The sequence below is a fragment of the Ctenocephalides felis genome, unplaced genomic scaffold, assembly GCF_003426905.1.
Source record: "Ctenocephalides felis isolate EL2017-DRISC unplaced genomic scaffold, ASM342690v1 CF-g0.4_SCAFFOLD_01695, whole genome shotgun sequence".
In the NCBI taxonomy this organism is placed as follows: Eukaryota; Metazoa; Arthropoda; class Insecta; order Siphonaptera; family Pulicidae; genus Ctenocephalides; species Ctenocephalides felis.
The window spans coordinates 5,508-17,301 of NW_020537849.1; the positions used below are offsets into that span (position 1 = coordinate 5,508).

The following is an 11,794-nucleotide window of genomic DNA, read 5'->3' on the forward strand; positions in this document are numbered from 1 at the left end:
CAAATGGTTTTTAAATTTTTGAAATCGGCTCAGGCGTTTTTGAGCAAACGTCGATGAAAGTTCTAATTTTGACAAATGCCAAAAAGAACATATTAATTTTTACAAACTTTGACGAATTTTTAAAGCTAAACGAGTTGTCGTAGGACCGTAATATTTTAGTATGATCTAGAAGACTGTGGTATCTACCGTCAAAAAAATAAAAATAAAAATCGACGAAAAAAATTTTTTAACACCTTATTACAAGAAAACGGCCTGGCCGATCTCTACCAAAAACTAATCAGGTCGATTCCCAACCAATATATTTCGAACGATTTTTGAATTTCCAAAATCGATTCAGAATTGTGGGCTAAAACGTGGACGAAAAACTTTTCACTTTTCTGCTATTTACGAAGAAACGGCTTGGCCGATCGTCGCACAAAACTGACAAACAATAGTCCTCATCGAGATACATCGAATGGCTTTTAAATTCATGAAATCGGTCCAGCGGTTTTCGAGAAAACGTCGATTTGCGGCAAAAAATCTGTTCACACACACACACACATACTTTTGCCTTAAATTTGGTCTGATTCGATTCAGAATGGCTTGAAACGTCCAGGAGAAAACATAAAATTAGCGAATCGGATTTTTTTATGAAAACATAAACTTCTCCTTCGGGAAGTTAACAAGTAAATCAGTGGCTCAAAAAAAAAACCCTATCCTTTACTACCTGATGCTGCGCGGCGTTCTGCATCTGCTGCTGATGCACTTGATGCTGGTGCCAATGTTGCTGTTGCTGTTGCTGCTGATGATGATGATGGAGGTCGATGGCAGTCTCGACCGCCACGCGAGTCCTTATACGGGCGAGCGCCCTTCTCATCGCAGTCTGCTGCTGAAGGACGCCGCCAGCAGCCGAATTAGCGGCTACGGAGCATACGCCCCCATTAGGGGCAGTGGTAAGGCCTACGTTCGGGGGAGCCGCACGACGCGAGCGGATCGTCGGGTAGAGTTCTAGTTGGGCAGACTGAGGAAAATCATGATAATTGATTGACATGATAAAAAATGGAAAGGAAAGCTCTCTTTGTGAAATTGAAATGAAATAAAAAATATACCACAACTTATAGAGCTCTATCCGATGCCGCAAACGCAAATTATACAGTAATTATATATATGTATTTAATTGAAGCCACTGATTTACGTGTTTGGGGAATTTAAATCATTTACTAAAGATTGGAAAGGACTATACAGTAACACAAAATAACACTTAGCAGAAGCACATATATATATATATATATATATATATATATATATATATATATATGTATGTATATATATATATATTAGGGTGGTCCTTAATATGGACATTTTCGAATTTCCTTGCTCCTAAGGGCTCAAATGGTTCCAAATTAATGAAAACCAATTCTCTGAAAGTTTTAGCTCTAAATATTAACTTTCAGATAGTGCGCAATTCAATCAAACTTCGTATGAAACTAGCACGGAAAAAATTTTGAAATTAAAAAAAAATAATAATAGGTATAACTTAGCGACAAATGAATTAAAAGTGAAAATCCGTGTCATTTTTTATTGAAAATTCAACGTTCTGCAAAATTTTTGATTTTTTCATGCTATTTCCATAGAAAAGTTTGATTGAATTGCGCTCTATATAAAAGACAATATTAAGAGCTAAAACTTTCAGAGAATTGTTTTTATCTATTTGGAACCATTTGAGCCCCTGGGAGCAAGGAAATTCGAAAATGACTATTTTAAGGACCACCCTAATATATATATATATATATATATATATATATATATAACAAATGTATTCTGAGTGGATAGATAAATATTAATTTAGAAATATGTACAAACAACACTCTTTTTCGCACTAATTTATTAACCAATAATTTTACAAACGTTTCGAGACTAGTTTTGTCTCATCATCAGTGAGTTATAATTTAAAAACTAAAATATGGAAACCTAAATTAGCATTATGTGTTATCCGTCACAAGTCGTCCATTATACATGTGTTTGATATTAAATATATTAATATTTATTTTTTGTCCATTGTGTTTGTTATTCATCATATTACAAACTACAAAAAGGGCTTTTTTATAATGATTTTAGTTTAGCACGGTTTTTACATGTAAAAGTGGGACCTATCTTCCCTGTAAAACGGCGGATATGTGTATATTCATTGTATAAATTTAGGAAAAAGAAAATTGTTTTGATGCGTTGAACTTACAACACAAGGATAACATATAATGCTAATTTAGGTTTCCATATTTTAGTTTTTAAATTATAGCACAGTGATGTTGAGACAAACCTAGTCTCGAAACGTTTGTAAAATTATTATTTAATAAATTAGTACAAAAAAGAATGTTGTTTGTTCATATTTCTAAATTAATATAATATATATATATATATATAAATATATATATATATATATATATATTATATATATATAGACATACATATATATTAAAATCTTAAGTTTCTCACCTCAGTAGTAATGAACAGCGGTGGAGGTGACAGCTGTGCTATTTGAGGAGTTGTGGAGTGTGTAGTAAGCGCCAAGGAAGACAATTGGGGAGCCCGAGGTGCTCCGCCACCTGCTCCATGGTGCTGGTGATGCTCCAGAGATTCTGCTATTGCTATCGCTCCATCAGATCTCTAAAAAATTAAAACAATATTTAATACACTACTCATATTTACTTTTATTTATTTGTTTATTGTATACATAGCCCATTAATTCCAGAAGATTTTAAAGAAATAATTAGTATAATACAATTATAATGAGTTAATAGCAAATAATTATCATGTAACATGTTCAAAACATTACTTACAAAATACATTATGGATCTAATGCAAGCAAATATTTGATATAAACTATAAATAATTTTATAATTTAATTAAATCTGATTATATGCCAAAAAGTATTTACTAAAACCTCTACAAGTACAGATGAAAATTTGAACTTGAACTTGCTTTAAAAATGGTAATTAAATATTTTTACAATCCAATACTAACCGTAGGAATGTGTTGATGATACTGTGGTACTGCAATGGCACCAGGTGCTGGTGCAAACTGCGTCAGCCCCAGTTGACAACTAGTCGGGTATTGTGCATGGTATATACCATGTACCTAAAAGAATACATACCAAAAATTAAAATAACGACTTACAATCTGACAATCAATTGTATATGTTTATATCTTTATTTACCTGACAAGGTTGCAAATGTGGTGGATGTCCATTTGAACATAGAGATATGTGTGGTCTTGGAGGATATGACCAAATATGATCTGCAGTCAATGGTAAAACTAACTGGCACCTGGAATAATAATATAATAAAAAGAAATAAATAGTCAGCAAAATATAATATTAACATGAGTATATCTGTAAATGAGTACAATGATGTACTTGTACTTGTTTATACCTACAATTACACTCAAATTATTTGATAATTCATAAGATTCACATTATGAGTGTAATATCAAGTCTTGTAAAAGTACAATTGAGAGCCATCAATATTGTGTAAATAATAAAGATTAGAAGATCTGTTATTTATAAACTATTGGTATTCGTAGTTCAATGTATCCCACTATATTTATATATATACTAGCAAACCCGACGAACTCCGTTTCGCCACCAGATGGTTTCGTGAGAAAGATGAAGAAATTTTTTGTTTGTTTTATATTTTAAAAGGAAAAATTTGATTTTATTATACAACAGTAACGAATTTATTTTGATTACAAAAATGAAGTGTTTTTTAGTTGAACTTCTCTAAGTAAATGAAAGTGAATCCGCAAATTATCCGTTTCATTGAAGTGCTCTTTGGTAAACCACATTTTTTGTTTTTTGGTCTGACGTTAACACAAACAAAGCGGATGGTTTTCCAACTCGTGAACAGGCAACATATAACTGCCCATGTGAAAAACAATGATTTTCTAAATAATCTATTTGAAATTTATCCCGCAAACACTAAGCGATTGGCCTTGCGACATGTTATTGCGAACGCAAGGCGAATTGGATATTGCAATCGTTTGAAGTCAAACGGAAGACCAGTCAGAATCATTGGTATGTCAACAAATCGCCAGCAATTTTTGATTGAATGGTAAAATTCAGTGCGTGTACATCATTATTCTTTGCGACAAGAATTGCTCGTTGACTTAACCAAGCATAATTCTGATAATTCTCACTAATGTCATTACTCGAATTTTTAATTACGGTGCGTGAAGTTCCAGCAGCTTGCATTAAGGCACGATGCCATGCACAACTAATTTTCTTAGCTATAAACCTTGCGGAGCCCGAGACCTTTCCAATGAATGCAAAATTGTCGAAATCGATTTGTGCGTTCTGGAGTTATTTCGTCAGGAAGGAAAACCCGACTTATTTTTATATATATAGAAGATATATATATATATATATATATATATATATATATATGTTTAATTTGAGTTTAATATTCGGGCGTAACATCAATAAAAATAGCATGAGTTTTTTAAAAAATTTATTTATTTAAAATCCATACGTTTCGGCTAGCATCTTAGCCATCATTCAGTGGTAATCAAGTTAAAATTTTGTATCCTAATATAGCATATGAAACCATTATTAATCCATGGTATGAGTATGTGCACATTGATAAGATATGTATTTTTTAACACAAACATCACAAATGGTAAAACACACTAATAATCATGATAACTTAACAAGTTGTCGAAACTCAGTATTTACTCTTCGGAGTTTAGGATAGAAAAAAAAAAATATATATATATATATATATATATATATATATATATATATATATTGTGTGTGTACTTACATTTATATCAACTACCAGAGATGGTTGATGTGTCGAAGGAGCTGTTGTCTGGAACAGAGGTGTAATTCCTTCAGGCCAACTGTTGCGGTCACGATATCTGGCTCTTCTCAAAGGCGGTGGACTAGAATAAATATCACATCATATTGAATTGCATACAACTCTAATCTACAAAAATTTTTAATGTATTTGTTGATATCTGGAGAATCGAAATAAAATTCATTCACAATTTCAGTCCAAGAAATACCAATACGTACCTGCTCTGCATATGCGGAGGTCCATTACCATTACCATTCTGGTGTCCATTAATCAGTCCATTATTACCAACCGGGTTGTTATTATTCGAAGACAAATGATGTCTAGGGCTTCGGCGTTGTCTAACAAGCGGAGGAGGATGTAGGAGTGGCCCCTGGTCATTCCAGCTCCCCTGAGATGGATTGTTCATTGAAGAACTGGAAGGTGTCGCATTTTCCCTAGGCCCATCGTCTCTTATCCGAAGAGATCTTGTGGAGACTAGCCTTCTGCGCTTGCGAGATGGACTGCTTGAGGAATTGTCTTGGGAGGAATGGGGGCTGTTGCTACCTGGACCTAAAAAATATTGTTTTAAATATTTATGGTTTTTGAGTAAATTTAATTGTGGACTTACTGTTTGGTGATCCGCTGTTGTTTGGTGAAATGCTTGCTGAGTTATTTGAACTGCCCGATCCATGTTTAACAGAATGTTCCACTTCCATGGACCATGCACCATCCTGAGGCAACCCAGGCGATATCATGTTATCTATAAGAATAAAATATAAGACTAGTTGGCTTGGTATTTAGCCTTGAGGCAAGTTACATGAACTTCCCGATATGTTTAAATAATCGACTTAATCAATAAAAAATAAATTAATTTATGAGTCATTAAAAGTATTCCGAGTGGATTTATTACACATAATTAAAAATGAACAAACACTTTGACTCGGAGTATTTTCTAAAAGCAAATTTTCAAAAATCAATAATTTTTATAATTGAACCAGTTTTCAGGACTTTAACGGTTTATTATGTTCAAAACCAAATACTCTATCATTATACCAAGTAAATAGTCTAATTTTAATTTTAACAAATGTCAAAAGAGCTACTCATTTTCTCAAACTTTGATGAATTTTTAAAATCAAATTATTTGTCGTAAAAAAAGGCCGTAATAATTCAGTAAGTTCTATAAGACCATGGTATATATCGCTAAAAAAAATTCCATAAAAATCGCCTCAAATTTTTTTTCAACAGTTAATTACAAGAAAACGGCTCGGTAGATTTTCACCTAAATCTAAACAGTACCATTCCCAACTAATATCTTTCGAACAGTTTTTGATTTTTTAAAATCGGTTCGGTAGGATGAGCTTAAATGTGGACGAAAAGTTTAACACTTTTTTTCAAATTACAAAGAAACGGCTTGGCAGATCGTCGCACAAAACTGACAAACGATAGTCCTCACCAAAATACATCAAATGGCTTTTAAATTTCTGAAATCGGTTCAGGTGCTTTTGAGAAAACGTCGATCAAAAATCTAATTTTGACAAATGTCAAAAAAACGATACCAATTTTTGCAAACTTTGACGAATCTACCGTCAAAAAAAAAATCGTCGAATTTTTTTTTTTAAAAACGTTATTACAAGAAAACGGCTCGGCCGATCTTTACCAAAAACTAATCAGCACGATTCCCAACCAATATCTATCGAATGGTTTTTGAATTTTCAGAATCGATTCAGAATTGCGGGCTAAAACGTGGACGAAAATCTTTTCACATTTCTGCAATTTACAAAGAAACGGCCCGGCCGATCGCCGCACAAAACTCAGAGACGATAGTCCTCATCGAGATACATCGAATGGCTTTTAAATTTTTGAAATCGGTCCAGCCGTTTTGGAGAAAACGTCGATTTACGGCAAAAAATCTGTTCACACACAAACACACACACACACACACATACTTTTTCCAAATTTGGTCTCATTCGATTCAGAATGGCTTGAAACGTCGAGAAAACATAAAATTAGCAATTCGGATTTTTTGATGAAAACATTAACTTCTCCTTCGGGAAGTTAATAAAATTTATTTTCTTTTGTGAGTAAACTAAATTTGATACCAATCTATTCCTATTATCCTCACCTCTACCATTCCAATAAGATTGATAATCTCCTCCTCGATCCATCATATCAGACCTCGAAGAGCTGCCCATTCCCGAGCTGCTCATATTTCTAAAATCTCTATTCCCTCTCTGCATCGGCCCATCCTGAACACCTCTGGGTCCCATCATATTGGGACCGTTTCTCATACTGGGTCTGTCCTGGGGCCCCGATATGCTGTTCCTTCTGTCGCCGTTCTGGTCGGAGGGCATTTCTGGTCCGAAAGAGAAAACCTGTCCGACACTGCGAGACGACAATGGTTTGGGGTAGTTTTGGTCTTTGGGGCTGTTGCGGTCGCTGCCGTTGCCCTCACTAGGAAAAAAAGAAATATTTAGTATGTGGATTTATTTTGGCCAATGACCACTCATATATACATTTATTTATTTATTTATTTATTTATTTATTCAACGCCCAAGTCAATAATAAAATATAGTTACATTTTAAAGTGTACAAATTATAAAATAAAGAGATAATATGTGAAAAAATTAGAGTATTAAGAGTTCATAGATAGCTGTGTATATATATACATAACACTTAATATAAACTACAAATATATAACATTAAATAAAAACTAATAAATTTAAACATTTAATAAACTATAAATCACTACTTAAGACAGTCTTTTAAGGATAATTTTCCTGGCTTGATTTTTTATATTTGTCACCGACAGGCCAAAGATATCAATCTCAGAAGCAAATTCATTTACTGTATCTCTTGTAACTTAAAAACAACTCATCTAATATAAACTAATTATTATAAATTTAATTTTGCAGGAAAAGACTGAAGAAAAAGGAATAAAATATGAGAGAATAATTTTAAATAGGCATTTATTATAAGTATATTTATAATATTGTTATTAAATCTTAAATCATTCAACTAATATGAATAAAATATAAGACAATTTAGTTCAATAATCTACAACTTTTTTGAAAAAGAAATATTCTAAAGAAACTCTGTCTAAAAATATAGTCTAAACTCATTGTGTTTGTAACAAAATACATAACTATTATATCTGTATCATAATTTATAAAACAATCGTTTGATAAGAATGATACATAGAGAAATATGTTAGGATTAAATATTATAAAATAGTTTCTGATATCAAGTTTCTACAACAATTTGCTATTAAAAACATAATCAAAATCCAGAAATGTATGCAAAAATAAATACTTCTCTACCAATGTTTGTGCTATATCCATCCATGCATAATTTTTATAAACATTAATAATACTAGTGGTAAACTAGTGGTGTATACCATCGTGCCTTAAGGCAAATTGCTGGAACTTCCCGTACCGTAACGAAATGTTCGAGGAATATTTTTTCAAATAGATTATTATAAATACTGTAAAATTATCTAATATTTATAAGAATTATATAAACTGAATCTAGGTAAAGTTTAGAACTTTAGCTAGGATCAAAATTAAAATCTGAATTATTTTCGTTGGGAAAATGTTTTTTCCCAACAGCAATTATTTTGTCAAAACAAGCAGAAAGTTTTTTGAATCATCCAAATCGAAGGCATAGCTCTCTTAAAAATTGCCATTTTTTTCATAATTAGCTCGGTATCTCCAAAATGGTTGGACCTGCCTTTGCCAAAAACTAATCAGCACATCTCCTTATCAATTGGAATCGATTGTTTTTTGAACCATTCGAATCGGTTGATCGGTGCACCCAAAAACGTGAACGAAAAAATGCGGACATAAAAAATAGAGGTATGCCAAAATGTTCAAAAACCTCTGAAACGTGAAGATATGCAAAAAATTTCTCTTTCGATTTTCGTCCCATTACTATAACTTACTCTAGGGAAGTTAATAAGATCTTAGTCTAATACTCACTTAAAACATTGTTCATATTCACTGTATTCCTTGAACCAGTTCTGCATCCGATTGCTTCTATTCGAATTCTGGTTCCTGTTTCCCATCGAACTGATGCTTCCACCTTGAGGCATCGAACGATTAGCTCCTGATGGCATGCCTTGTGTAGCACCTGAACCACGATTTTGAAAGTCGGTGAAGTCCTAAAAAATAATTCATACTTTAATATATATTGAAACTTATAATTGTATATAATAAATCAACTCCGAAGTGGCTGGAACTGTTTTTCTCAAAGACTAATCAGCAATCAATAGCAATCGAGTGTTTTTTGAATCACTAAAATCGGTTGATCCGTGCTCACGATTTTTTTTTTCATAGCAAGCTATACAAAGTACATTCAGCTACATTTGTTACAGTTATATATTATTTGACTGCGTGAGAAGGATCGCCATCCTGCGATAGCGCTTTCATAGAAGTTATGTTATATTTTGTAGTAAATCATTGCAGATTCTTTTTTTGAGACGCTTTGGTGGTAAAGGCTTGAGCAGATCACACGCTAATTCGTTTGAATGACGACTTAGACGAGTAAAGACTAATTTTTTCTTCTATAGTTCGAATTCTGAGATCTTGATGTATCAACCAATTGGGAACGTATTTTAGAGCGTTCACGATTTCTTTCAAATTTTATTTTGGAACCTTTGTAGAATAATTATGTTCGATTTACTGGCCGCACCCTATAGTTGTAGGCCGTAGGACCATATTGGTTTAATAATTGTCTTGTATATTAGGAGTTTATTTTCTATTGTGACTAGTGATTTCCAGCCCATTAACCAATTAAGTTGCCTACGTGTTAATTCAAGCTGCTGACGCTTCTTTAGAATATGTTCATGCCAGGTTAATCTTCTATCTAAATGTATTCCCAGATATTTAACAACATTGGATACAGGAACCAAATCACCATTCAATCTAACAAGGGGGCATGAACCTTGTTGTAACGTGAACTAATTTAGAGTTTTTTTATTGTCCATAGTTTCATCCACTGTTCTACTTCATCTACATGTTTTTGTAGAATTTCCGAGGCAAGCAATTGGTTGTCATGTTGAGCTAGAATTCCCGTATCATCTGCGAAGGTAGCAATCATGGTTTCTGCATTTGTAGGTATATCAGCAGTATATATAATGTAAAGCAGCGGACCAAGAACACTACCTTGGGGAACTCCGGAAGAAATATTTTTAACTTCTCGTAGGGTAAGTTATAGTAATCGCAAAAAAATCGAAAATGAAAATTTTTATATATCTTTACGTTTCAGAGGTTTCTGAACATTTTGGCATACCTTAGAAAAAATGGATGTATGTATGTGTGTGTGTTGTGTGTGTGTGTGTGTGTATGTATGTATGTGTGTGTATGTATGTGCGGATACAAATTTTCGTCGACGATTTCGGGAACACGGATCAACCGATTTGAATAATTCAAAAACATTCGATTCGTACTGATAAGGAGACGTGCTGATTAGTTTTTGGCGAAGTTAGGTCTAGCCGTTCCGAAGATACGGGGCAAAAAAGTGCCGAAAACGGTAACTCAGTTTTCAGAGAAACGGAGCGTCCGATTTGAATAATTCAAAAAACATTTTACTTGTATTGGCAAGATAAAGAGTTGATAAAATTTTCATGAAGGCAGGTCTAGCGGTTTCGGAGATCTAATGAAAAAAGTAAAAAAAATGCCATTCGGCGGGTAAAAATGATGATTAGACATATGCACATCAAATTATCAGATATTGTATAGAAATTTTCAATAAGTATAATTTTTTTTTTACATTTCTATGGTTTCCGTACCAAGTTTATGCGTTAGACGGCGGCGCGGCACTTGCGCTGTGACAATTCGTCTCTACGCAGTTCAAGCACTACGATTGCTTTGAAAAAAAGTTCAGAATTTCCAAAATATGTCAAATGAAGAAAACATTTTTCTTTCAAAAAATAGTTTGTTTTCAAAAAAAAATTTTTTCTTTCAAAAAAAATTTTTTTTTTTCAAATAAAATTTTTTTTTTCAAAAAAAAGTAATTTTTTGTCATATTCCTAGTTTCTCAATAATTATTTCGAAGTAATTTTTTTTTTCAAAAATGTTAATCGTTTTTAAAAAAAAAATTTTTGGTACGGGAATTTCCCGCAATTTGCCTTAGGCACGATGCCCTAATTGCCTTAAGACAGAATTCCACTTACAGCTAGTTAATATTAGTGAAGCATCATTAAACTGATGAAGAACCTTCTATCACACAGATATGATTTTAGGAGGAGATAATAGTTGTATGGTAAATTCTTCTTTAATTTGTACAGCAAGCCATTATGCTAAACTTTATCAAACGCCTGACTGATGTCAAGAAACGTGGGATATGCAAAAATTTTCATTTTCGATTTTTGGACGATTACTCTACCAGAAGTTAATAACTAAAATTTTGTTATAAAACAACACAAACTTAGTATTTTTCAACTAATCCTTTATCCCTTATCCCCTTATTACCTGCTATTGACCGCCGAATAGTTCCTCCCGATGGCTCCGCTGCCGGAGCCCCCGTTTCCGTTGGGTCCTCCGCCCCACATGTTTCCGCCCCCGTTTAAGTTGTTCGAACTCGGGGGCAGTTGGTACAGCATGGTGGTGCGCGGTCTCGAACGGGGCGAATAACAGAATGTCCTGCGCATCGTGGTTCCATGATTGCTGGGGTTCATCGTAGGGGCTCCTGCTGAGACCCTCCTGTCTTTGTTTACTGCCTCTTTGAAGAACTCGACAGTATGTCCTCTCTGCCCCGATTAGGGCACCCCTGGTAAAGGAAAAATTGATACGTTAGAATAATTGAAAATAAAAATTATATCTTTGACGAAGTGGCAAGTGTATGATGTTAGTGAATCTTAGTGTAAATATAAATATAATTAGATGTAAGAGGCATTTTGCAGTTTTTTAGCCTATAACAGATATTTGGCCACTAGAGTTCTTTTTACTTTTTTCTTCATTCATCGATTTACTCGCGGTGCTGAACCGGGA

General features: G+C 33.4%; 1 protein-coding gene and 1 long non-coding RNA gene across 2 annotated transcripts; both read right to left on the reverse strand.

The window, feature by feature from the left end:
* Positions 1 to 2,478: 2,478 nt before the first annotated feature.
* LOC113374302 lies at positions 2,479 to 3,273 on the reverse strand. Its single transcript, XR_003366977.1, has 3 exons — positions 3,194 to 3,273; positions 3,001 to 3,114; positions 2,479 to 2,643 (listed from the first exon to the last, which is right to left on the reverse strand). It is a non-coding gene; the product is annotated as an uncharacterized LOC113374302 (long non-coding RNA).
* Positions 3,274 to 3,401: 128 nt separating this feature from the next.
* On the reverse strand, positions 3,402 to 11,406 carry LOC113374298 (uncharacterized protein DDB_G0283357-like). The gene is made up of 7 exons (XM_026614414.1): positions 11,287 to 11,406; positions 8,783 to 8,964; positions 6,931 to 7,259; positions 5,437 to 5,568; positions 5,048 to 5,378; positions 4,794 to 4,914; positions 3,402 to 3,407 (listed from the first exon to the last, which is right to left on the reverse strand). Exons 1-7 carry the CDS (start codon positions 11,404 to 11,406, stop codon positions 3,402 to 3,404), a joined length of 1,221 nt encoding a protein of 406 aa, XP_026470199.1.
* Positions 11,407 to 11,794: the final 388 nt, after the last annotated feature.

Excerpts from the sequence above, each read along its gene's own strand:
- LOC113374298 (XM_026614414.1), bottom strand. The coding sequence starts at position 11,406 with ATGCTGTACCAACTGCCCCCGAGTTCGAACAACTTAAACGGGGGCGGA. Across the intron at positions 7,260-8,782 it reads GAATATGAACAATGTTTTAA|TGAGGGCAACGGCAGCGACC; the intron begins GTGAGTATTAGA and ends TTTTTTTCCTAG. Across the intron at positions 5,569-6,930 it reads ATCTTATTGGAATGGTAGAG|ATAACATGATATCGCCTGGG; the intron begins GTGAGGATAATA and ends TTATTCTTATAG.